The 27,141-nt window shown below is 38.7% G+C and overlaps 1 protein-coding gene across 1 annotated transcript in view; it reads left to right on the top strand.

Moving 5' to 3' along the window:
* Positions 1–27,141, top strand: part of APPBP2 (amyloid beta precursor protein binding protein 2) — a 66,512-nt gene that overhangs the window by 15,821 nt on the left and 23,550 nt on the right. The window contains exons 2-4 of the mRNA XM_029211892.1: positions 12,200–12,288; positions 16,185–16,336; positions 21,157–21,280. Of these exons, the coding sequence (XP_029067725.1) occupies positions 12,200–12,288; positions 16,185–16,336; positions 21,157–21,280 (365 nt within the window). The remainder of the gene's footprint in view (positions 1–12,199; positions 12,289–16,184; positions 16,337–21,156; positions 21,281–27,141) is intronic.

Here is a 27,141-nt window from a genome sequence, read left to right on the forward strand (position 1 = left end):
TTGGCCGCGTTGGGTCTTCGTTGCTGCGCGCGGGCTTTCTCTAGTTGCGGCGAGTGGGGGCCACTGTTCGTCGCGGTGTGCAGGCCTCTCACTGTCGCGGCCTCTCTTGTTGCGGAGCACAGGCTCCAGACGCGCAGGCTCAGTAGTTGTGGCTCACGGGCCTATTTGCTCTGCGGCATGTGGGATCTTCCCAGACCAGGGCTCGAACCTGTGTCCCCTGCATTGGCAGGCGGATTCTCAACCACTGCGCCACCAGGGAAGCCCCAAATAAATATTTTTTAAAGAAAGAAAATTTTTCTTTAGTCTCTGAAAGCCATTGCTTCTAAAATATCACCAGGAGTTTCACCCATTTATGTATTAAAGCTATTAAAACTTGCACAAGTGTGTTACTAATATTTTACTTACTTTTATTGTATGTTTAATTTTTATTTACAGTATTTTATTTTATTATTTATTTATTTTAAAAATTTATTTGTTTATTTTTGGTTGTGTTGGGTCTTCGTTGCTGCGCGCAGTCTTTCTCTAGTTGTGGTGAGCAGGGGTTACTCTTTGTTGCGGTGCATGGGCTTCTCATTGCAGTGGCTTCTCTTGTTGCAGAGCACAGGCTCTAGGCACACAGGCTTCAGTAGTTGTGGCACGTGGGCTCAGTAGTTGTGGCTTGCAGGCTCCGAGTGCAGGCTCAGTAGTTGTGGCACACGGGCTTACTTGCTCTGTGGCATGTGGGATCTTCCCAGGCCAGGGCTCGAACCCGTGTCCCTTGCATTGGCAGGCAGATTGTTAACCACTGCACCACTAGGGAAGCCCTATTTACAGTATTTTATATTCATGGACATTTTTGGTGTTTATCAAGTCACATATCTCTTCCTTTATGATTTTTGCCTGTGGTATATAATGCTTAGAAAGGCAGTGTTACCAGGTAGCTTTTAACACTGCTATGATTTAATTGTTTAATATTTAAAACTTTGATAAATCTGGAATTTATTTTTGTTCTATTTTATCAGGAGGTACCTTACTTTGTTTTCCCATTTTTATGCACTCTTTATTAACTAATTTTTTGTTTCTTTCAGTGATTTTTAAAATGCTTCCTTTATCATATGTTAATTTTTTTATGTATACTAAAATCTGCTTTTGAACTTTGCGTTTTGTTCCATTGATTAGTCTACATACCTGTACTATTGTTTATGTTTTTACATAATATTTTTATTGTCTGTTTCATATCTTTTGGGAGATAATTTACCTACTTATAAAATAAACTTGTTTTTTCTTATTTTCCTTAAAGTACCAGTAGCTAAAAGAAGTTGCTAGTCCTTTAATAGCCTCATTACCCAGTGGGTGCAAAATTTATTTATTAAAAAAATTTTTTGTATTGGAGCATAATTGCTTTACAATGTTGTTAGTTTTTGCTGTACAACAATGTGGATCAGCTATATGTATACATATATCCCCTCCCTCTTGAACCTTCCTCCCACCCCAATGCCCCCCACCCTGTCCCACCCCTCTAGGTCATCACAGAGCACCGAGCTGAGCTCCCTGTGCTGTACAGTAGCTTCCCACTGGCTATCTATTTTATAGATTGTAGTGAATATTTGTTGGTGCTACTCTCTGTTTGTCCCATCCTCCCCTTCCCCACCCCCCAACCCGGGTCCACAAGCCTGTTCTCTACATCTGAATCTCTTTTCCCGCTCAGAATTTAATATTAAAACACATGTAATAATGAAATAAAATAAGTCAGATTTTTAAAAATTTGGTATAAGAATCATTACCAAAGAACCTAGAGCCTCAGTTTTGTTTCTTCTAAGCTCTACTTCATAAGATGTGTGACTCTATGAAGGGATTAATCTTCTATTATTTCTTCTTCTTTTTTTTTTTTTTTGCCTGTGCTGTGTGGCATGAGGGATCTTAGTTCTCTGACCAGGGATCCAACCTATGCCCCCTGCATTGGGAGCATGGAGTCTTAACCACTGGACTGCCAGGGAAGTCCCTCTTCTATTATTTCTATAAAAATGTTTTAAATTGCCCATTTTATACTCTTTCTTACTTCCTGATATAAAACCGTCTAAAAGCATTGTACTGTAAGTTATTAGGAACATGGATGTAAGGATAGACTGCTTGGAGCCAGATTGTTGCCTTGCCACTTTTTTTTTTTTTGAGGGTACGTGGGCCTCTCACTGTTGTGGCCTCTCCTGTTGCGGAGCACAGGCTCCGGACGCGCAGGCTCAGCGGCCATGGCTCACAGGCCTAGCTGCTCTGCGGCATGTGGGATCCTCCCGGACCAGGGCACGAACCCGTGTCCCCTGCATTGGCAGGCGGACTCTCAACCACTGCACCACCAGGGAAGCCCTTTTTTTTTTTAATTGAAGTATAGTTGATGTACAATGTTGTGCCAATCTCTGCTGTGCAGTAAAGTGACTCAGTTATACACATAGAGACATTCTTTTCTAATATTCTTTTCCATTATGATTTATTACAGGATATTGAATATCATTCCTTGTGCTATATAGTAGGACCTTGTTGTTTATCCATTCTCTATGTAATAGTTTGCCTCTACCAAACACAAACTCCCAGTCCATCCCTCTCCTTCCTCCTGTCCTCCTTGGCAACCACAAGTCTGTTCTCTATATCTATGAATCTGTTTCTGTTTTGTAGATAGGTTCATTTGTGCCATATTTTAGATTCCACCTATAAGTGATACCATATGGTATTTGTCTTTCTCTTTCTGACTTCCTTCACTTAGTATGATAATCTCTAGTTGCATCCATGTTGCTGCAAATGCCTTGCCACTTCTTAATTGTGTGATTTAGACCAGGTTATTTAACTTTATATGCCTCAGTTTCCTCATCTGTGGAAGGATAGAGTGAGTTGCTTATGAAAAGCACTTAGAACAGTGCCTGGCACATACATATAAGATCTCTGTAAGGATTAAATGCTCTTTTTCTTCTGGATTGGTATTCAAAAATCCCATTCATAAAATGTAGAAATTTTCATTTTGGGGATAAGCCTAGTAAGGATTTCCTTTTTTTGAATTATAGTTGTTGTATAGGAAAGGATGATTTGAAACAGTTAAGTCACTACTCTCTCCCCAGAATTTAAATGCGGACCCCTTTTTAGCTAGAAAAATTAAACAGCTGAGAGGAAAAAAAAAAAGCTTGTGTTTGTTAATAGGCATACTTATATTTAAAATTATAACTAAGGTTACTACTTTCCTAAATTTTAGTTTCAAATCCATTTGTTAGGAAATTTTCAGTATTAAAGGGATACTATGAGTTGTAGAACATATAAAGTTTAGTTTAATTGTCTTTATTTGACTAGTAAGTGTAGTCAAAAAAAGTTGTACAACTTTCCATTTCTTCTATCTTACAAAAGAAATTCTAAGCCTTAAGTTTGCTAATGATGAGTTACTTTGGTAAGAAACTAAGGTTTTTTGGTCCTGTATTGTTTTTGGAGTATGTGTATGTATATATTTTGATAAGTGCATTTGTTTTTCTCCCCCAAATCAGAAATGTATCACATTGTTAAGCCTCCAAATAGGATGTGATTATAAATTCTCAGCTTTATTTTCCCTGAGTTATTCTTCATTGGTTAACTGTGAAGGTATATGTGATGGAAGGGAATTTTATCATATACATTCCCAGAAGCTTTTTTTTTTTTTTTTGGCCACACTGTGTGGCTTGCGGGATCCTAGTTCCCTGACCAGGGATTGAACCTGTGCCCCCTGCAGTGGGAGCGTGGAGTCCCAGCTACTGGACTGCCAGGGAAGTCCCTGTTTTTCTAACCTCAGAAAACATAATCATCTCCAAAAATAGCAAATCTTTCCTTGTGAAAGTTTATGGTTAAGATGAATATCCAATCACTGTTTGAAGATAACATTTCTGCCTCCCCTTCCTGAGCACGTGGCACTCCCTGTCGCCTCTCCCTTCCAGCAGTCATTATTGATTTGTATTCCTGTATCTACCTAATCTGACCTGGCCTCCATTATGAATAGTGATTTATGCCCAAGAGTTTGCTAAATGAGTTTGTAGTATGTTTTCCCTGTGCAAAGTTAACTGGCCCATTTGGCAGATGAATTCAGGATCATGTCCTCTTTCTGAAACCCATGTTTTTGTCAAATGAGCTAAGTGTTAAGTGCTTACTAATGTAAAATGAGTTGATATAATAAAATTCCTGCCTTCTAAGGCACTGTATTTATATAGCTATATAAATTCAGTAACATTTGGTGAAGTTGAGGCAGGGGAAAGAGGGGCAGTAGTATTTTTTTTTTTAACTGTGTACATGTATTATTTGGGATAAACATTTAACACATTTATTAAAATACTATTTTAAATGGAAGTTTTAAAAAATCAGGCAGATCTTGAGTTGCAGTGTCAGGGACAGTGCTTCCGCACACAGCCCGGCCCGCTGAGCTGAGGTGTCAGCGCAGCCATTTCTCACTAGGCACTCTGATCCAAAGTGCCGGGTGTGAGGCCTCTGCATGAAGCACCCTGTGAACAAGTGAAACTAGACAAAGCACAAAGGAAAAGAAAAAAAAAAAAGCAAGCTCTGCAAATCCTCTGAAAAAAATGCCTCTGCACCTCTAGTTCTTGCGGAGGTTGGTGTCTTCAGTGGATATCTTCAAGATGGCAGAGGAGTGGGATGTAGAGATCACCTTCCTCCCCACAGATACATCAGAAATACATCTACATGTGGACCAACTACAGAACACATACTGAACACTGGCAGAAGACCTCAGACGTCCCCAAAGGCAAGAAAATCCCTACGTACCTTGCAGTGTGGCTGACAGGGTCTTGGTGCTGCGCCTCCAAGGTGGGAGAGCCGAGTTCAGAACATTGGACCACCAGAGACCTCCCCACCCCACGTAATAGCAATCGGCGAGAGCTCTCCCAGAGATCTCCATCTCAACACTAAGACCCAGGTCCACCCAACAGCCAGCAAGCTCCAGTGCTAGACACCCCATGCCAAACAAACAGGAACACAACCCCACCCATTAGCAGAGAGGCTGCCTAAAATCATACTAAGTTCACAGACACCCCAAAACACATGGCCAGACGCGGCCCTGCCCACCAGAACACAGGCACCAGCCCCCTCCACCAGAAAGCCTACACAAGCCACTGAACCAATCTCACCCACTGGGGGCAGACATCAAAAACAACAGGAACTACAAACCTGCAGCCCATGAAAAGGAGACCCCAAACAAAGTAAGTTAAACAAAATGAGAACACAGAGAAATATGCAGCAGATGAAGGAGCAAGGTAAAAACCCCCCAGAACAAATGAAGAAGAAATAGGCAGTCTACCTGAAAAAGAATTCAGAGTAATGAGAGTAAAGATGATCTAAAATCTTGGAAATAGAATAGAGAAAATACAAGAAATGTTTAACAAGGACTTAGAAGAACTAAAGAACAAACAGTGATGAACAGCACAATAAATAAATTAAAAATACTCTAGAAGGAGTCAATAGCAGAATAACTGAGGCAGAAGAAAGAGAAGTGACCTGGAAGATAAAATAGTGGAACTAACTACCGCAGAGCAGAATAAAGAAAAAAGAATGAAAAGAATTGAGGACAGTCTCAGAGACCTCTGGGACAACATTAAATGCACCAACATTCGAATTATAGGTGTCTCAGAAGAAGAAGAGAAAAAGAAAGGGTCTGAGAAAATATTTGAAGAGATTATAGTCGAAAACTTCCCTGACAAGGGAAAGGAAATAATCAAGTACAGGAAGTGCAGAGAGTCCCATACAGGATAAATCCAAGGAGAGACATGCCAAGACACATATTAATCAAATTATCAAAAATTAAATACAAAGAAAAAAATATTAAAAGCAGCAAGGAAAAGCAACAAATAACATAGAAGGGAGACCCCATAAGGTTAACAGCTGATCTTTCAGCGGAAACTCTGCAAGCCAGAAGGGAGTGGCAGGACATATTTAAAGTGATGAAAGGGGGCTTCCCTGGTGGCACAGTGGTAACGAATCTGCCTACCAGTGCAGTGGACACAGATTCAATCCCTGGTCCCGGAAGATCCCACATGCCACAGAGCAGGTAAGCCTTGCGCCAAAACTACTCATCCTGTGCTCTGGTGCCTGCGAGCCACAACTACTGAGCCTGCATGCCACAACTACTGAAGCCCACATGCCTAGAGCCCGTGCTCTGCAACAAGAGAAGCCACTGCAATGAGAAGCCTATGCACCGCAACGAAGAATAGCCCCTGCTCGCCACAACTAAAGAAAGCCTGGCACAACAATGAAGACCCAGGGGCTTCCCTGGTGGTGCAGTGGTTGAGAATCCGCCTGCCAATGCAGGGGACACGGGTTTGAGCCCTGGTCCAGGAAGATCCCACATGCCATGGAGCAACTAAGCCTGTGAACCACAACTACTGAGCCTGTGCTCTAGAGCCTGTGAGCCACAACTACTGAGCCCACGTGCGACAACTGCTGTAGCCCGTGCGCCTAGAGCCTGTGCTCTGCAACAAGAGAAGCCACTGCAATGAAAAGCCCGTGCACTGCAAAGAAGAGTAGCCCCCTTGTGCAGCAACGAAGACCCAGCACAGCCAAAAATAAATAGGCAAATATATAAATTTATTTAAAACATAAAAAAACAGTGAAGACCCAAACATGGCCAAAAATAAATAAGGAAATATCAAAAAAAAAAAAAAGGAAAAACCTACAACCAAGATTACTCTACCCAGCAAGGACCTCATTCAGATTTGACGGAGAAATTAAAACCTTTACAGGCAAGCAAAAGTTAGAATTCAACACCACCAAACAAGCTTAACAATAAATGCTAAAGGAACTTCTCTAGGCAGGAAACACAAGAGAAGGAAAAGACCTACAATAACAAACCTAAAACAATTAAGAAAATGGTGATAGGAACATACATATTGATAATTACCTTAAATGTAAATGGATTAAATGCTCCAACCGAAGGACATAGACTAGCTGAATGGATACAAAAACAAGACCCGTACATATGCTGTCTACAAGAGACCCACTTCAGACCTTGGGACACATACAGACTGAAAGTGAGGGGATGGAAAAAGATATTCCATGCAAATAGAATCAGAAGAAAGCTGGAGTAGCAATTCTCATATCAGACAAGTAGACTTTAACATAAAGACTATTACAAGAGACAAAGAAGGAATCTACATTAATGATCAAGGGATCAATCCAAGAAGAAGATATAACAATTGTAAATATTACACACCTAACATAGGAAGACCTCAGTACATAAGGCAAACGCTAACAGCCATAAAAAGGGAAATCGACAGTAACACAATAATAATAGGGGACTTTAACACTCCACTCTCACCAATGGACAGATCATCCACAATGAAAATAAATAAGGAGACACAAGCTTTAAATGACACATTAGACAAGATGGACTTAATTGATATTTAGAGGACATATCATCCAAAAACAACAGAATACACTTTCTTCTCAAGTGCTCATGGAACATTCTCCACGATAGATCATATCATGGGTCACAAATCAAGCCTTGGTAAATTTAAGAAAATTGAAATCATATCAAGTATCTTTTCTGACCACAACGCTGTGAGACTAGATATCAATTACAGGGAAAAAAAGCTGTAGAAAATACAAACACATGGAGGCTAAACAATACACTACTAAATAACCAAGAGATCACTGAGGAAATTAAAAAATACCTAGAAACAGATGACAATAAACACATGACGACCCAAAACCTATGGGATGCAGCAAAAGCAGTTCTAAGAGGGAAGTGTATAGCAATACAGTCCTACCTCAAGAAACAAGAAACATCCCGAATAAACAACCTAACCTTGCACCTAAAGCAACTAGAGAAAGAAGAACAAAAAAACCCCAAAGTTAGCAGAAGGAAAGAAATCATAAAGATCAGATCAGAAATAAGTGAAAAAGAAATGAAGGAAACAGTAGCAAAGATCAATAAAACTAAAAGCTGGTTCTTTGAGAAGATAAACAAAATTGATAAACTATTAGCCAGACTCATTAAGAAAAAAAGGGAGAAGACTCAAATCAATAGAATTAGAAATGAAAAAGAAGTAACAACTGACACTGCAGAAATACAAAGGATCATGAGAGATTACTACAAGCAACTATATGCGAATAAAATGGACAACCTGGAAGAAATGGACAAATTCTTAGAAAACCACAATCTTCCGAGACTGAACCAGGAACAAACAGAAAATAAAAACAGACCAATCACAAGCACTGAAATTGAGACTGTGCTTAAAAATCTTCCAACAAACAAAAGCCCAGGACCAGATGGCTTCACAGGTGAATGCTATCAAACACTTAGAGAAGAGCTAACACCTATCCTTTTCAAACACTTCCAAAATATAGCAGAGGGGGGAACACTCCCAAACTCATTCTATGAGGCCACCATCGCCCTGATACCAAAACCAGACAAAGATGTCACAAAAAAAGAAAACTACAGGCCAATATCACTGATGAACATAGATGCAAAAATCCTCAACAAAATACTAGCCAACAGAATCCACCGCACATTAAAAGGATCATACACCATGATCAAGTGGGGTTTATCCCAGGAATGCAAGGATTCTTCAATATACCAAATCAATCAATGTGATACACCATATTAACAAACTGAAGGATAGAAATCATATGATAATCTCAATAGAAGCAGAAAAAGCTTTTGACAGAATTCAGCACCCATTTATGATAAAAACTCTCCAGAAAGTGGGCATAGAGGGAACCTACCTCAACATAATAAAGGCCATATATGACAAACCCGCAGCCAACATCATTCTCAGTGGTGATAAACTGAAACCATTTCCTCTAAGATCAGGAGCAAGACAAGGATGTCCACTCTCACCACTGTTATTCAACATGGTTTTAGAAGTTTTAGCCACGGCAATCAGAGAAGAAAAAGAAATAAAAGGAATCCAAATTGGAAAAGAAGAAGTAAAACTGTCACTGTTTGCAGATGACATGATACTATACATAGAGAATCCTAAAGATGCTACCAGAACGCTACTAGAGCTAATCAACGAATTTGGTAAAGTAGCAGGATACAAAATTATTGCACACATCTCTTGCATTCCTATACACTAACGACGAAAAATCTGCAAGAAATTAGGGAAACACTCCCATTTACCATTGCAACAAAAAGAATAAAATATCTAGGAATAAACGTACCTAAGGAGACAAAAGACCTGTATGCAGCAAACTACAAGACACTGATAAAAGAAATTAAAGACGATACAAACAGAGAGATATACCATGTTCTTGGATTGGAAGAATCAGCATTGTAAAAATGACTATACTACCCAAAGTGATCTACAGATTCAGTGCAATCCCTATCAAACTACCAATGGCATTTTTCACAGAACTAGAACAAAAAACATCACAATTTGTATGGAAACACAAAACACCCCGAATAGCCAAAGCAATCTTGAGGGAAAAAAAACGGAGCTGGAGGAATCAGGCTCCTGGACTTCAGACTATACTACAAAGCTACAGTAATCAAGACAGTATGGTACTGCAACAAAACAGAAATACAGATCAATGAACGGGATAGAAAGCCCAGAGATAAATCCATGCACATATGGGTCTTATCGTTGATAAAGGAGGCAAGAACATACAATGGAGAAAAGACAGCCTCTTCAATAAGTGATGCTGGGAAAACTGGACAGTTACATGTAAAAGAATGAAATTAGAACACTTCCTAACACCATACACAGAAATAAACTCAAAATGGATTAAAGACCTAAATGTAAGGCCAGACACTATAAAACTCTTAGAGGAAAACATAGGCAGAACACTCTATGACATAAATCACAGCAAGATCCTTTTTGACCCACCTCCTAGAGTAATAGAAATAAAAACAAACAAATGGGACCTAATGAAACTTAAAAGCTTTTGCACAGCAAAGGAAACCATAAGCAAGACAAAAAGACAACCCTCAGAATGGGAGAAAATATTTGCAAACAAAGCAGCTGACAACGGATTAATCTCTAAAATGTACAAGCAGCTCAATATCAAAAAAAACAAACAACCCAATCCAGAAATGGGCAGAAGACCTAAACAGACATTTCTGCATAGAAGATATACAGATTGCCAACAAACACATGAAAAGATGCTCAACATCACTAATCATTAGAGAAATGCAAATCAAAACTACAGTGAGGTATCACCTCACAGGGGTCAGAATGGCCATCATGAAAAGATCTACAAACAATAAGTGCTGGCGAGGGTGTGGAGAAAAGGGAGCCCTCTTGCACTGTTGGTAGGAATGTAAATTGATACAGTCACGGAGAACAGTATGAAGGTTCTTTAAAAAACTAAAAGTAGAACTACCATATGACCCAGCAATCCCACTACTGGGCATGTACCCTGAGAAAACCATAATTCAAAAAGAGACATGTACCACAGTGTTCATTGCAGCACTATTTACAATAGCCGGGACATGGAAGCAACCTAAGTGTCCATCAACAGATGAATGGATAAAGAAGATGTGGCACATGTATACAATGAAATATTACTCAACCATAAAAAGAAACGAAATTGAACTAGTTGTAGTGAGTTGGAAGGACTTAGAGTCTGTCATACGGAGTGAAGTAATTCAAAAAGAGAAAAACAAATACCGTATGCAAACATGTATATATGGAATCTAAAAAAAAAAAGGTTCTGATGAACCTAGGGGCAGGACAGGAATAAAGATGCAGACATAGCCAATGGAGTTGAGGACACAGGCAGGGGGGCGGGTAACCTGGGACGAAGTGAGAGAGTAGCATTGACATATATACACTACCAAATGTGAAATAGGTAGCTAGTGGGAAGCAGCTGCATCGCACAGGGAGATCAGCTCGGTGCTTTGTGACCACCTAGAGGGGTGAGACAGGGAGCGTGGGAAGGAGATGCAAGAGGGAGGGGATATGGTGATATATGTATACATACAGCTGATTCACTTTTGTTACACAGCAGAAACTAACAGGACATTGTAAAGCAATTACACTCCAATAAAGATGTTAGAGAAAAAAAGTCAGGCAAAAGGAGTAAATGATTGTGACATGATCAGAAATCCTGCCATGCTGGATTACTTTAGATATAATTTACTGTTAGTCTGCTTGTGAAGTTTTCATGCCTGGAACTGAACTGAGGTTTTTGTGGTCTGAAGAGCCGTTAGTGGGGCATAGTGACCAGTTCTGGCTTCTGGATATTATCTTTGCTATCATTTTGATAATTTTACTTTACCAAGTTTTGTTTAAGAAAAAAAGAAGTTTAATAAAAAAAAGTTTCAGACTTCCCTGGTGGTGCACTGGTTGAGAGTCTGCCTGCCAATGCAGGGAACACGGGTTCGAGCCCTGGTCTGGGAGGATCCCACATGCTGCGGAGCAACTAGGCCCACGAGTCACAGCTACTGAGCCTGCGCGTCTGGAGCCTGTGCTCTGCAACAAGAGAGGCCGTGACAGTGAGAGGCCCACGCACTGCGATGGAAGAGTGGCCCCCGCTTGCCACAACTAGAGAAAGCCGTCGCACAGAAACGAAGACCCAGCACAGCCAAAAATAAATAAATAATTTTTTTAAAAAAAAGTTTAGTTTTTTGAATATTATTGTTCTTCTTTAATCAATTTATTTGTTTATTTTTTGGTTGCACTGGGTCTTCGTTGCTGTGCATGGGCTTTTTCTAGTTGCGGCGAGCGGCGGCTATTCTTCGTTGCGGTGCATGGGCTTCTCGTTGCGGTGGCTTCTCTTTGTCGTGGAGCACGGGCTCTAGGCACTCTTACTTTAGTAGTTGTGGCGCACGGGCTTAGTTGCTCCGCAGCATGTGAGATATTCCCAGACCAGGGATCGAACCGTGTCCTCTGCATTGGCAGGAGGATTCTTAACCCCTGTTCCACCAGGGAAGTCCTGAGTATAACTGTTTTTAGTGTTTAATAAATAAAGTAATTATATAGCACTTTTTAGTACTTAGCATGTACCGTATACTGTTATACAAATATTAATTTCTAAATATTATGTACAACTATTAAAGTGTTCTCTATGAATTATAGAGACTTGTTAAGTTAGCGTTACATTTCTTTTAGCATAAGAATCTTCCCTGATATTACTGTGTAATCTTAACTTTGAGTAATAGTCATAAATTCATCAAATATTAACTCCATCAAATTATTTTCATAAGTAGAAATTGAAATTAAATTTAAAATTTTAAATGTTATCTTTTTTTGTTTGTTTTTAATTTCAGCTGTACCAACAGGGACGCCTATGTCAACTGGGCAGTGAATTTTGTGAATTGGAAGTTTTTGCTAAAGTATTGAGAGCTTTGGATAAAAGGTAAACTCATTTTGTAACAATTGTGGTAAACTATACATATCTGAATTTTACCATTGTGACCATATTTTAAGCGTACAGTTCAGTAGCAGTAAGTACATTCGTACTGTTTTGAAACCGTACCACCCTTGCTTTTTGTGTTCAAGAAAGACTGAATTCATCTACCCCGTTCTGGCTATTATGTAGTAGGAGTTATATGTGGATGTAGGTGACATGGCCTTTGATTGTCCTTCCTGTTCTCTTTAGCATTCTTCCCTAAATTTGCTTGAAATGCCATTTCTTTTTCCTAACTTACATTTCTGGGAAAATAAGAATATAGTTTTACAAAATATTGTTAATCTCTAATATGAATGTTGCCAAGTTAAGTACATACTTGTTAGAATGCGTAGTGTATGTCAAGTACTATTCTAGATGCTGGGGTTACAGCAGTGAATAAGTTTTACAAGGTCTCTTCCTCATGGAGTTTGTATTTTAGAAAGAGAAGATAAAATAATCAACAAGTAACATGTTAACAAATTAACATGATTTCATTGTTTAGGGTTACCTTTGGATGTGACCTGTGTACTAAGCCTGAGAGAAATTTCTTGGTTAGTTGACTAATTAAAAATTAATCTGTTAAAAAATAATAGATGAGAGTTTCATTTTGGGACAAGAAGGCCATAGAAAAACTTTTAAAAAAATTATTTACTCTTGGAAAAGGTTAGCTTTCTAGGATTTGAATTTCTCTGTGCAGTTCTAAAGATGGCCATTATAAAGATTTAGTGGACTACCTCTCTTTCATCTCTCAGGTTATCTTTTTACCAAGTCCAGATCCCTTGGTAAGTGTTTAATATATTTGTGAAACTAAACGCATGTAGTTTGACTTTTCTTCCCCCTTTATGCAAAGCAGTGACTTGGTTATTTACAATTTTGTTTAAAGCAGTTTTTTTATTGAGATAATTCACATACCATAAATTCATCATTTTAAACTGTACAATTCATTAGTTTTTAGTATATTCACAAATGTTTGCAACTATCACCACTATCTAATTCTAGAATACTTTCATCATCCCCAAAAGAAACCCTGTACCCATTAACAGTCACTCCCTATTTCCCCTTACCCCTGGTCTCTAGCCTACCATTAATCTACTCTCTGTTTCTGAGTTTATCTGCTCTAAACATTTCATATAAATGGAACTATACAGTATGTGGTCTTTCGTGACTGGATTTTACCTATAATGTTTTCAAGGTTCATTCATGGCTGTTGTTTGTATCATTTTTCCATTGTGTGGATGTACTATGTTTTGGTTATCTAGTCATCTGTTGATGAACATTTGGGTTGTTTCTACCTTTTGGCCATTATGAATAATGCTGCTATGAATGCTCATGGACAAGATTCTGTGTGGATGTATGTTTTCAGTTCTCTTGTATGTATATATAACGAGGGTAAACTTACGTTTAACTTTTTGAGTAACTCCTAAATTGTTTCCCACAGCAGCTGCACCATTTTATTGGGTTGACCAAAAAAGTGCCTTTAGTTTTTAAGTAAAGGTAAAAGACACATTTTTCATTTTCACCAAAAACTTTATTAAACAACATATTCACCTTTTGTTCCACTATCTTCTGCCATTTTTCAGGCAACTTCATAATTCCATATTCTCAAAACTTTTTATCTTTTTGAGCAAAGAACTGTTCCAGGTGCCTTTTACTGTCTCCCAGGGAATTGAAAGTTTTTCCATTAAGAGAATTTTGTAAAGACTGAAATAAATGGAAATCCGAAGGTGCAATGTCTGGTGAATACAGCGGATGAATCAGAACTTCCCAGCCAAGCTGTAACAGTTTTTGCCTGGTCATCAAAGAGACATGCGGTCTTGCATTATCCTGATGGAAGATTACGTGTTTTCCGTTGACTAGTTCTGGACGCTTTTCATTGAGTGCTGCTTTCCGTTGTTCTAACTGGGAGCAGTACTTGTTGGAATTAATTGTTTGGTTTTCCGGAAGGAGATCATAATAGAGGACTCACTTCCAATCCCACCATATACACAATATCACCTTCCTTGGGTGAAGACCGGGCTTTGGTTTGGTTGGTGGTGGTTCATTTCGCTTGCCCCACGATCTGTTCCTTTCCTTGTTATTGTACAGTATCCACATTTCATCACCCATCACAATTTGTTTTAAAAACAGAACGTTTTCATTACATTTAAGTAGAGAATCCATGCAGAAATACAGTCAAGGTTTTTTTTTCTTAACTTATGTGGAACCCAAACATCAAAGCAATTAATATAACCAAGCTGGTGCAAATGATTTTCAATGCTTGATTTGGATGTTTTGAGTATGTCGGCTATCTCCCGCACCATATAACGTTGATTGTTCTCAGTCAATGTCTCGATTTGATTGCTTTCAGCTTCAACTGGTCTACCTAACTGTGGAACATCGTCCAGTGAGAAATCTCCAGCACGAAACTTCGCAAACCACTTTTGACATGTTCAATCAGTCACAGCACCTTTTCCATATACTGCACAAATATTTTTTTGTGTTTCAGTTGCATTTTTACTTTTCTTGAAATAATAAAGCATAATATGCTGAAAATGTTGCTTTTTCTCTTCCATCTTCAGTATTAAAATGGCTACACAAAAATTCACGAATTTTGATAAGTATTTTTTTAAATGCACGCTGATATGACAGCTGTCACATACAATCTAACAAAATTGTTTTGAATGAAGCTAAAGACAACTAAGTGCTGCTAGAGCCATCTTACGGAAAAAACCAAATGAACCTTTTGGCCAACCCAATATGTCCCTATTAACGTATGAGGGTTTCAGTTTTTCCATATCCTTGCCATCAACTGTTTTTTTAAAAAGTATTATAGCCGTCCTAGATAGTGTGAAGTCGTATCTCATTGTGAGTTTGATTTGCATTTCCCTAATCACTAATGATATTGAGCATCTTTTCTTGTGCTTATTGGCCTTTGTATTTTTTCTTTGGAGGAATCTCTGTTCAAATCTATTGCCCATTTTTTAATTGGGTCATTGTTGAATTACAAGACAATTTGGTTTTTAAGATTGATGTTAGAAGTTGTTTTCATCCTTCACTGTCATCAATTTACATACACAGAATCACTCAGTGATCCACTGAGTAAAAGATACTAGGCCAAATTGTGAATTATTATGACCTCATAATTCATAAGGCAAACAGTTGATTTTTATCTTATTCCATCTTTGAAAATAATGGTACTGTTATTTCAGAAGAGCAAGTTAGCACTTTCTTTTTTTTTCTTTTTAGATTGCAAGTTTTATTTTTGAATCCCCATTGAAATAAATATGTTAATCTTTGAAAAATATTTGGTTATATGCCACTAAAATTGTGCCTAGAGCCCCCAGTGATGGTCATGCCCCATTCTGGAAAACACTACCACAGGGAATTACTGGAGGTACCCTGGGGAGGTAGGATGAGGCCACTGTTTGTTGAGCAAGGGTCACCTGTGTCCCAGGTAAGCTGCTTGCTGCTGTTCATAATTCTCTGAGCCTCAGACCTACCAGCATATTTGATCTTATCTTTCCTGACTGGTAACACTTTGGTGGCTCCCTATTCTCTTCTAGATAGAAGAGTAAATGCCTTAACATAACCTACAAGGTCCTTGGGGATCCTGGGATAGGCCTACCATGGCCCCATCAGGCTGATGAAGAGAGGGAGACAGGAGACAGGGAGGATCTACTGGCGGAAGTGACATTTGAGCTGAAGTCTAACCGATTTATGGGAGAGAACTAGGTGATGGTGAAAAGCTTTTTTAGGTAGAAGGAACAGCATGTGCAAATTTCCTGAGGCAGGAAGGAACAATGTGCATGAAAGTTAGCACTTTCTAAAAGGACAAAATATGTTACCTTTATAAAAACAAAAATGACCTTTTCCTTCTCTTTCAGACATTTGCTTCATCATTGTTTCCAGGCTTTGATGGATCATGGTGTGAAAGTTGCTTCAGTCTTAGCCTACTCATTCAGTAGGCGGTGCTCTTACATAGCGGAATCAGATGCTGCAGTAAAGGAAAAAGCCATTCAGGTTGGCTTTGTTTTAGGTAAGTAATGGTAAAACAGAGGGGTGTTTTGTCCTGTGACATGACTCAGAACTAAGCCTGCTGGCATTAAAGGATTCTCACAGGACATTCCCAAAGTCAACGTGGGAGGTTGTGAGAAGAACTAGATGTGATATATTGAACATTAACTTTGTGCTAAGTACTATACTATGTATCTAAATGCTGTCTTTCGAGAAAATCCTCATGACATTCCAGTGATGTGAAGGTATTAATAGAGTTTTAGAAATGAGGTAACAGACTCAGAAAAGTTGAGTAACTTGCTCAAGTCACATAGTAATGGAGCTAAGTTTAGAATCCTGTGGCGCTGTGATTCCAAACCACTTACCTTTCTACCATGTCAAGCTGCTACCAACCTCTTTCACCAGCTTACTGTGTGCTGTGACGTGGGACTTAATCCTTTTGGGACCTCAGTTTTCCCATCTCTAAAATGAGGGTAAATCTCCATTTCCTCATGGGTATGAGAATACTAAAAACATAAATGGAAAAGGATTCTGAAAAGGCTTTGTATGCTACACACATAGAAAGATATCGTTTAATGTTGCATAACATTTTAGTATGGCTTTTACAAATCTACATAGATAAGTATGTCTCAGGCAATTATTTATTCAAGTTATTGCTACCTTTTTACTTTGTTTGTGGAAAAATTTTTATTTTGAAATGATTGTAGATTTACAGACAATATCAAAACCAGGAAATTGATACTGGTTTAATACTGTTACCTAGACTATAGACCTTATTTAACTTTCATTGGTTTTTACATATACTCATTTGTGTGTGTGTGTTTTATTTAAATGTAGTTGACATACAGTATTATGTTGGTTTCAGGTGTACTGCATAGTGATTTGGAATTTGCATACTTTATGAAATGATTACCACGACAAGTATAGTCCCTGTACAAAGTTATTACAATATTATTGACCATGTTCCTTAGGCTGTATATTACATTCCCATGGCTTATTTATTTTCTAACTGGAGGCTCAGACCTCTTAATCCCCTTCACCTCTTTCACCCCACACCCCACCTCCTTTCTCTGGCAACCAACTGTTTGGTCTCTGTATCTACGAGTCTATTTTCATTTTGTTTTGTTTGTTTGTTTTGATTTTTAGAGTCTACATATAAGTGAGATCATATGGTATTTGTCTTTCTCTGTCTGACTTATTTCACTTAGCATGATACCCTCTAGATCCATCTGTGTTGTCACAAGATTTCTTTTCTTTTTTTTTTTATGTTTAATTTTTGTGGTTGGGTAATATTCCACTGTTGTGTGTGTAAATATACCTCACACCTTCTTTATCCGTTCATTCATCTGTTGATGGACATTTAGGTTGCTTACATATCTTGGCTATTATAAATAATGCTTCACTGAACACTGAGGTGCATATATCTTTTTTGAGTTAGTGTTTTTGCCGTTTTTGGATAAATACCCAGAAGTGAAATTGCTAGATCATGTGGCAGTTCTATATTAAATGTTTTGAGCAACCTCCACACGGTTCTCCATAGTGGCTGTGCCAATTTACAGCCCCACCAGCAGTGCAGAAGGGTTCCCTTGTCTCCACACCCTCGCGAACACTCGTTATTTGTTGTTTTCTGGTGATGACAGCCATCCTGACAGGTGTGAGGTGGTATCTCATTGTGGTTTTGATTTGCATTTCCCTGATGATTAGTGATGTGGAGCATCTTTTCATGTATCTGTTGGCCATCTGTATGTCTTTTTTGGAAAAATGTCTATTCAGATCCTCTGCCCATTTTTTTATTTTATAAATTTGTTTATTTTATTTATTTATTTTTGGCTGCGTTGGGTCTTTGTTGCTGCACGCAGGCTTTCTCTAGTTGCGGGGAGTGGGGGGCTACTCTTTGTTGCGGTGCGCAGGCTTCTCATTGTGGTGGCTCCTCTTGTTGCAGAGCGCGGGCTCTAGGCGCGAGGGTTTCAGTAGTTGCAGCGCACGGGCTTAGTCGCTCCGCAGCATGTAGGATCTTCCCGGACCAGGGCTCGAACCCGTGTCCCGTGCATTGGCAGGTGGATTCTTAACCACTGCGCCACCAGGGAAGCTCTACCTTTCATTTTTAACTTCTCACATTAATGTGTGTGTGTGCATGTTTTCTCTCTCTCTCTCTCTCTCTTTGGCACGTGCACATTTACTTTCTTTGCCAAGTTTTCATGATCATTTCCTTCAGTATTAGGAAAAAAATTTTTTTTTGTAGTGGTCATAGACAGTTTGCTTGGAGGAACTTAACATTCTTTTCCGAAAACAACCCTCAGCATTTATCCTTTGATAGTCCTGTGGAATATAAATTGCAACAAAGAATTGTGGCTAAAGAATGTCTCTTAATAGAGTGTTCGTGACCTAGATGAATGTTAATATTGACATCCATTTAGTCCTAGGTAGTCATGTAAAAATCTATGTGGGAGATATTTAGTATCAAGGAAGGTGAAAGGCAGGAAGGCTAATGTTCACTGAGGTCCTCTGTTGTCTCTTCACTTGTACCAGTCTGGCCACTGTAAGGAGCCAGATTGAACAAGTATCTTGGAGTTAGAACCAAGTCCTAACAGATTCAGTTATATTGTCAGTCTTGATCCTAAAATTACCAAAACAGTGAAAACACTTCATACCAGAAGTATACATGATGGAAACTTTTAAAAAATGACAGCTTTATTGAGATATAATTCACATACCGTACAGTGCACCCATTTAAAGTATATAATTTAAAGGTCTTTAGTATTTTCACAGCGTTCAGTCCCTGGTCAGGGAACTAAGATCCCACAGGCTGCATGGCGTGGCCAAAAGAAAAAAAAAAAAAAAAAGAAGCTTGAGGAGGTACCTCGCAGAGCTGGGATGCTGCTTGGCTGGTACAGGTGCCTCAGAGTTCTGAGAAGGGAGCTCGTGGGTCTAGAATCTCGACCTCTAGGAGGGACACCTGACTGGCTGGTACTAGTGTCTCTCTGATGGGGTGCTGTGAATCAGGTTCTGTAAGTGTTGGAAAACTGCAGCTGGAATTGGCTTACTGAGATGAATTGCCACTGCCAGAGTAAAGAAACATTACCCTGGGACACTGCTGTTAGCAGGGGCGTTGCTGGCAGAAACTGGAAGCTATCAGGGAGTGTCTCTTACTTCTCCAGTCTTACAGTCTTTCTCTCTAGTGCCTTCTTTGGTAGAGACTACTAGGGAGCCAGCTGGCAGAAGAGAAATGTGGTTATAGAGTCCTAGCCCAGTGTCATAGAACAGTCTAGAAGGGTTGGTTTGAAGCTGAGAGATAATAGCCTAATAACCCAGCACAGTGCACAATATGTTGAGGTAATGAGTAGGAGGTTGCCTCATATGAATATTATAATCTCATTATTCCAGTCATTCAGTGAGGACCCTAAAATGTCATATTTGGGGGGATAAAAAAGTGTTCTAAAGCACACTTCTCTCCAGTTAAAATATTTGTTTCATTTCATATAGCTTTAATTAAACATGAAACACCAGTCTGAGCAAAATATATTTTTTCTTGACCCAGATACTGTTGACGCTATTAAGATTAGTTGACACTATCAAAAAATGTATTAAACTATTAGGAGCGGGTCAGGAGCCTCTAAAAAGATGGACAGTATCCTAAGGAAATGATGCCCACATGCCCCATGCATAAAAAATTAAACTGCCCCATGCAGTTTAATTTTTTGCTAAAAAAAATTAAGATGAGCAAGCACTACTGTCTCTTATCTGTCTATCCTCTATGATGTGCTGTTATGCTAAGAAGATTAAGTTTATTCAGATGTCTTTATCCTCTTTGGGATTGGGTATGGAGAGATTGGAAGGTTATGTTTACCCTGCATGATTAAAATGTTAGACAAATCACTAAATATAGTGGCTAATTAGCTGGAAAATGTCAACTCTTAGGTGATGAAGTACATTTGGAGGGCTAAAACTTTTTTTTTTTAATTAATTTATTTTATTTATTTTTGGCTGCATTGGGTCTTCATTGATGTGCTGGCTTTCTCTAGTTGGGGCGAGCGGGGGCTACCCTTCGTTGCTGTGCACAGGCTTCTCATTGCGGTGGCTTCTCTTGCTTCAGAGCACCGGCTCTAGGTGCGCGGGCTTAGTAGCTGTGGCGAGTGGGCTCAGTAGTTGTGGCTTGCGGGCTCTAGAGTGCAGGCTCAGTAGTTGTGGCACACGGGCTTAGTTGCTCCGAGGCATGTGGGATCTTCCCGGACCAGGGATCGAACCCATGTCCCCTGCATTGGCAGGCGGATTCTTAACCACTGCGCCACCAGGAAAGCCCAAGGCTAAAACTCTTGACTCCTGGGACTTCCCTGGTGGCACAGCAGTTAAGAATCCGCCTGCCAGTGCAGGGGACATGGGTTTGATCCCTGGTTGGGGAAGATCCTACATGCCGCCGAGCAACTAAGTCTGTGCGCCACAGCTACTGAGCCTGTGTGCCACAACTGATGAAGCCCGCGCACCTAGAGCCTGTGCTCCACAGCAAGAGAAGCCACCGCAACAAGAAGCCCGCGCACCGCAACGAAGAGTAGCCCCTGCTCGCCGCAACTAGAGAAAGCCTGCGCGCAGCAATGAAGACCCAATACAGCCAAAAGTAAAAAACAAAACAAAACAAAAACTCTTTACTCCTTATTCAGGGTCTCAACTTTGATCTAATTTCCCTGGTTTGAGTTCCTTTTTTTTTTTAATTTCACAATTAGTATCTTTGTTTCAGACTAAACAGAGGTTTTTTCATTTTAGGTAATAATCATTGTAAGCATGTCATTTTAGCTTTCAAGTGATTTATTAAATTATCTAAAGTTTTTGGTTTTTCTTGTCCCTTAGGTGGCTTTCTTTCAGATGCAGGCTGGTACAGTGATGCTGAGAAAGTTTTCCTGTCTTGCCTTCAGTTGTGTACTCTACATGATGAGATGCTTCACTGGTTTCGTGCAGTAGAATGTTGTGTGAGGTAAGTTGGAACAGTCCTTTAATTACATGCTGTAATGGTATTAGTGGCTTTTTTTAAAAAAATTATTTATTTATTTTAGGCTGTGTTGGGTCTTTGTTGCTGCATGCAGGCTTTCTCTAGTGCAGTGAGCAGGGGCTACTCTTCGTTGTGGTGTGTGGGCTTCTCCTTGCGGCAGCTTCTCTTGTTATGGAGCACAGGCTTCAGTAGTTGTGGCGTGCAAGCTCAGTTGTGGCACACGGATTTAGTTGCTCCGCGGCATGTGGGATCTTCCTGGACCAGGGATCAAACCATTGTCCCCTGCATTGCCAGGCAGATTCTTGACCACTGTGCCATGAGGGAAGTCCCTTGGGTTGTGTGTGTGTGTGTGTGTGTTTTGTTTTGTTTTGTTTTTACTGTGCTCCGTTTACATTTCTGGAATTGTACATAACCTGATTAATATTTTACTTCTAAATAACCTTTTTTTAAAAAAATCTTCATTTATTATTTATTTGGCTGCACGGGGTCTTAGTTGCGGCACGCAGGAATCTTCGTTGCTGCTTGCGGGATCTTCGTTGAGGTGTGTGGGATCTTTAGTTGTGGCATGTGGGATCTTTTATTTTTAGTTGCGGTATGTGGGATCTAGTTCCCTGACCAGGGATCGAACCTGGGCCCCCTGCATTGGGAGCGTAGAGTCCCTAACCTTTCTTTTTTTTTGATGTGGACCATTATTTTTAAAGTCTTTATTGAATTTGTTACAGTATTGCTTCTGTTTTATGTTTTGGATTTTTGGCTGCGAGGCACCTGGGGTCTTAGCTCCCTGACCAGGGATTGAACCCACACCCCTGCATTGGAAGGTGAAGTCGTTAACCACTGGACAGCCAGGGAAGTTCCCCTAACCTTTCTTTAAAATACATTTTTTGACAGATGTACTTAAATGAAAGGCAAGCAAATCCAGAAGCAACTCTTTGATTTTACTGTGTTTATTATTTTTGTATATGTAACATTTAGTTTTAGCTATTTTCATGTAGGTTTTCTCTCTGTCCCCCCCATTTGATTTGACATTTCTTAAAAAGAATTTTTATATGAAACTAAAGGGAAATCAAAATAAAGTTTAAAAAATAACAAAATAATTCTTTGTCCTAAGTTAGCTAGAGTCTGGTCAGTTTACTGAATTGATAGTCTTCTATTTTTTTTGAATAAGGGGTCATATTTTTTTTGTACCTTAGAGATGAGTTAATTAAATCTGCACCCCTTCAGAGCTAGAATACAGGTTCTTCTATATAAAACCATTGTTGATTTATGCTACCATTGACTAAAGCTCTCTCTGCTCAATCTTTTGAGGCTATTACCCCGTTTTATACAGGGCTTACCTGTGTTAGACAAACATTCAAATCCTGAAGTTAATTTTATAATGTGCAAACTTAATTATAAATAATATTTTAGGAGTTTAGGATAATTTCCCACAGATATTTATGATAAATTATAGTAATACTTGTGTGCAGAAACTATAAAAGGATTGGTATTGGGCCTGTAATTTGTAGTACTGATAATCTGTGTCATCTTTCCTTCCCACTTCTACCTATCCTAGGAATAGAAGACTAGACTATCTCATAGGGATTTTAGGGGCTAGCTAAATGTTTCTTTGTGTATGAACTGTTAATTTAGAACAGAAAACCCATTTTGTATGATTTCATTGTAGATTGCTCTTTCACTGCAAGCAGTCTTTTGACCAAAAGGTGAAACATTTTCTTCTTGTAAGTGCTTGCTTTTTATGCACAAAGTCAGAAGATTTATTCCATCCAGATAACTAACATTTCTCCTATCTGTCTGATTTTAAGGCTCTTATATAAATTTTGTATTAATATAACCAAAAGATTTAGTTTTCTCAAAGGACCAGGGCTCCTCTTCTTTTTCCTATCTTGTCATCTTTAGCATGTAGCTCATGTCATTATGTTTGCAAATGCTACGGGCAAGGAGAAGGGCAAAGGGCTCATGCCCGCTGAGTCTGCTTCCTTTTCCTTTTTTTTTTTTTCAGTCAGAAAAAATAGCTTTCCCAGAGGCCTAGCCTTATCTTCTTTACTTATTACCTCTCTTTGAAACTGGGAAACTGGGACACATTCTGCACATCCTCCAACCAGTATAAGGTGGTCTGGAGAGCAAAACATTTTTAACTGTGCATTTTGCTGCCCCAAATGAACTCATGGGTCTACGTTAAGGAAGGAGGAGAGGGGAATGTTGGATAGGTAACTGTAAATACTGTGAGTGCTCGGGCTGTTTTCAGAACAAGCACATGTGAATAGGAAAATACCTGTGCCAAGAAACAAAGCTATTTATACCAGCTTACTGCCTGTATACCTAGACATCTTGTTCTTAAGAATTTTAAATTTCAAAATAAAATTTGCTTCTACACAGCTTTGCTTGCTAAATTCTTGGCCATTACAGCCGTTAAGATAATTTTTATTATTATAGTAGTATTTTTTGAAAAAAAATTAAATTATTCTTACTTAGCTTTTAACTGATTTGGGAGAGGATTATTTTGGAGAACAGATACTAGTGAAATCCTTTAGCCAATCCCAGGAGCTTTGAGCCTAATGTAACAGTGTGTTTTTAACTTTAATAGCACAAAACCATTTTCTAATCTGGGGCTGGCATGGAAGCAGTATAGAGCAAATGTCAGAGACTCTTCTTGTTAAACCTGGTACCATTTCTCAGTCTTTGTTTTATTCCTTGAAGACTCTGCCTAGTTTAGTTTACTTTACTTGCTTTCTATTTAATAGCTTTGTTTGTTCTGCTCATGTGCGTGTCTATTGCCAAACAAATTGAAAACATACAGAAAACTATGAAGAAGAAAATAAATATTATCTGTAACCCTGCTGCCTAGAAATAACCACAATTATTATTTTGGTGTATTTGGGGGATTTTAAGTGAAAAATGGAACTTCTTGAACTGGAGGGAAAAGACTTGAATCTAGATTGAAAAAGAACCTTGAGCCCGAAACAGGTGAATTTCTTGAAATCCAAGGATAAATAGGAGTTAGAAGCTAAGAGAGAAGAGCAGTATCTCAATTACTGAGAAAATACTACACTTCACAAACTTTTAGGATAAAATTCAAATTTTTCAAATTTGTAGATACCAAATATACCTCCAGGTACTTTATCTGAGGAAAATAGTCAAGGAATATCTCTGACCAAATAAAAGTTCAATAGTAACAAATCTCACGACAGGGGAAGATGGTGTAGAAACAGTGGTAAGCAGTGAATATTGTAATATATAGTTAGACATTATGGAGTGGAAAGAATGAAGAACAAATGGTGAATTTGTAATATGTCTTATGTAAGGATTTTTTTTCAAACTGGAAATGAAAGGGAAATTTTAGAAATAACAAGACAGAAATTCTCAGTTACCACATACTATTAAATGTAAGATAAGTTTGTTTGTGTTTTTTCCACCTGAAAATTGAAAAAAGAGTTGCCTTACAAAATCCCTCATGTTATGTGATGTTCTTTCAAGTCTCTTGTTTTGAACAACAAAGTACTGTTTGGGAAAGAAATGTTAGCCTGAAACTCAGCCAGTGCCAATACCAGGAAGCTCATAGAGGTCACCTGGCAGAATTTTCTTTTTACAGAAGTAATGGAATTTAACATAATTTAACACAAAATTTAGAATTATTCTAGGGGTCATAACCTTATAGTTGTGTTAGATATCTTTATTAACTGGCTTCTTGAATATTACTTTGAAATATGATGCATTAAGTGGTTTGGTTGTGGAGATTATGGGTGTCTACTTATCTTAGGTGGAATGGGAAAGCCCAACTGTCTTAATGCTTTGCAAATGGTTGCTGGTACCTTTGGATAACATTTCTAGGGACATGATACCAGACTCAAAAGTGCTGATTTTCAAGCAAGTGAAAATGTTTTACTCTGAAAAACTGTTAGATGGCTCAGAAGTAGTTTGGTGATGATGAAGATAAATGTTTTAAGATGCATGTGAATAGTTTGGGTAACATTTCATAAATTACAAGAAGGAGAATTTTTGAAAATTTAGTTTAGATTTTAAATATATATTTATAACATAAAGATGATTTAAATATTATAAATTTCAAAATGTTATCATATATATCCCTAAAACTTGATGTATTCAAGTTAGCAAAAAACCTTTTTGGATGGAAAATTGAGGCTCATGTTATTATGTTCAGGTTGCTTGCTGTTGGGCATATATTATATAATAGCCTATTTTAAAAATAAACATTTGGGAAAATGTAGTAGTATGAGAAAGTATTATAAAGGTCTCATCTTGGTAAGGGGAATATGAATGCCTATCATTTAATGTTCAAACATTGTCAGTGCTAGGGAGGGGTATATAATAAATTGACTAATGGAAAAATACGATAGACATTCCAAATTAGAATAGTGGGAATAGTGGTAAGAATGATTGGAAACTTGTCCAAGGTAGATAGATAAGCAAAGAGAATAGAGGAAATAACTAAGTATGATAACTGAAAAATGTGAAACAATTAAAGCCAAATACAGCTATGACCACGTAAATGGGCTCAATTCCCCTATCTAGAAACAGCGACTGCCAAGAAGGTTAAAAAATGAAACCCGGGGACTTCCCTGGTGGTCCAGTGGTTAAGAATCTGCCTTCCAATGCAGGGGACGTGGGTTCTATCCCTGGTCGGGGAACTAAGATCCCACATGCCACGGGGCAGCTAAGCCCGCATTCCTCAACTAGAGAGCCCGTGTGCTGCAAACTACAGAGCCCACATGCTCTGGAGCCCATGCACTGCAAACGAAAGATCCCACATGCTGCAAGGCAGATCCCACAACTAAGACCTGATGTAGCCAAAAATTAAAACAATTCTTAAAAAAAAATAATAATAAAATAAATAAAAAATGAAACCCAGCTATATATTGTTAAAAGAAAATACCCCTAGACAATAATATTAACAATAAAAGCAGAATTCAGGATAAAAACCATTAGTTGATAAAAAAAAGGATATTGATAATGTATGATCCACAAAAAGGTCATAAACCCATGTATAGCAAATAAGATAGTAGCCCTCTACATAAACACAGCACCCTAAAAATACAAAGAATTTGATTAAAAAAGATAATCAATACAAAGTCGAGTACCTCCAGGATGGGTTAATTCAGAATTCATAGAGGTTATCAGGGAACTAGGTTTTTTTTCCATCTTCTGGCTCCTCTGTCCCCAGTGATTGTAAGACTGCTGCTGTGGTTTGAGGTATCACATGCAGATTCCACATTGTCCAGCAGAAGAAAGACCATATTTTATCTCTAGTGACAAAGGAGCCTTTCTCAGAAACCACCTAGCTGACGTACCCTTGAGTCTCATTAACCAGAGCTAGGTCATTTGTTGACCTCTGAATCAATCAGTGGCAATCTGAATGGGATCACCATGTTAGTATTGGCTTAAACTAATCATGATTTACTTATGAATCCTATGAGAAAGGGGTCAGCGTCTAACAAAATCAGGGTTCTGCCAACAAGCATGAGATGGGAAAGATGACTTGGTTAGGGAGCCAGCAGTATCTGCTACATCTCACAGTGCTTTGCTTCCCCACTTAAAATTAAAACCACACCAGACAGGTATTTCTTAGAAATACACAAGTTACCTAAACTGACCCAAGAAAAAAATTAAAATTCTGAACAAGCCTATAACAAAGAGATTGAATCAGTAATCAAAAACCTTCCAAAAAAGAAAAGTCCAAGACCAGAAGACTTCAGTAGTGAATTGTACCAAACATTAAAAGAAGATAGGGACTTCCCTGGTGGTCCATTGGTTAAGAATCTGCCTTCCAATGCAGGGGACGCGGGTTCGATCCCTGGTCAAGGAACTAAGATCCCACGTGCTGTGGGGCA

The sequence above is a fragment of the Monodon monoceros genome, unplaced genomic scaffold, assembly GCF_005190385.1.
Source record: "Monodon monoceros isolate NGI ecotype Baffin Bay Population unplaced genomic scaffold, NGI_Narwhal_1 Super_Scaffold_9, whole genome shotgun sequence".
NCBI lineage: Eukaryota > Metazoa > Chordata > Mammalia > Artiodactyla > Monodontidae > Monodon > Monodon monoceros.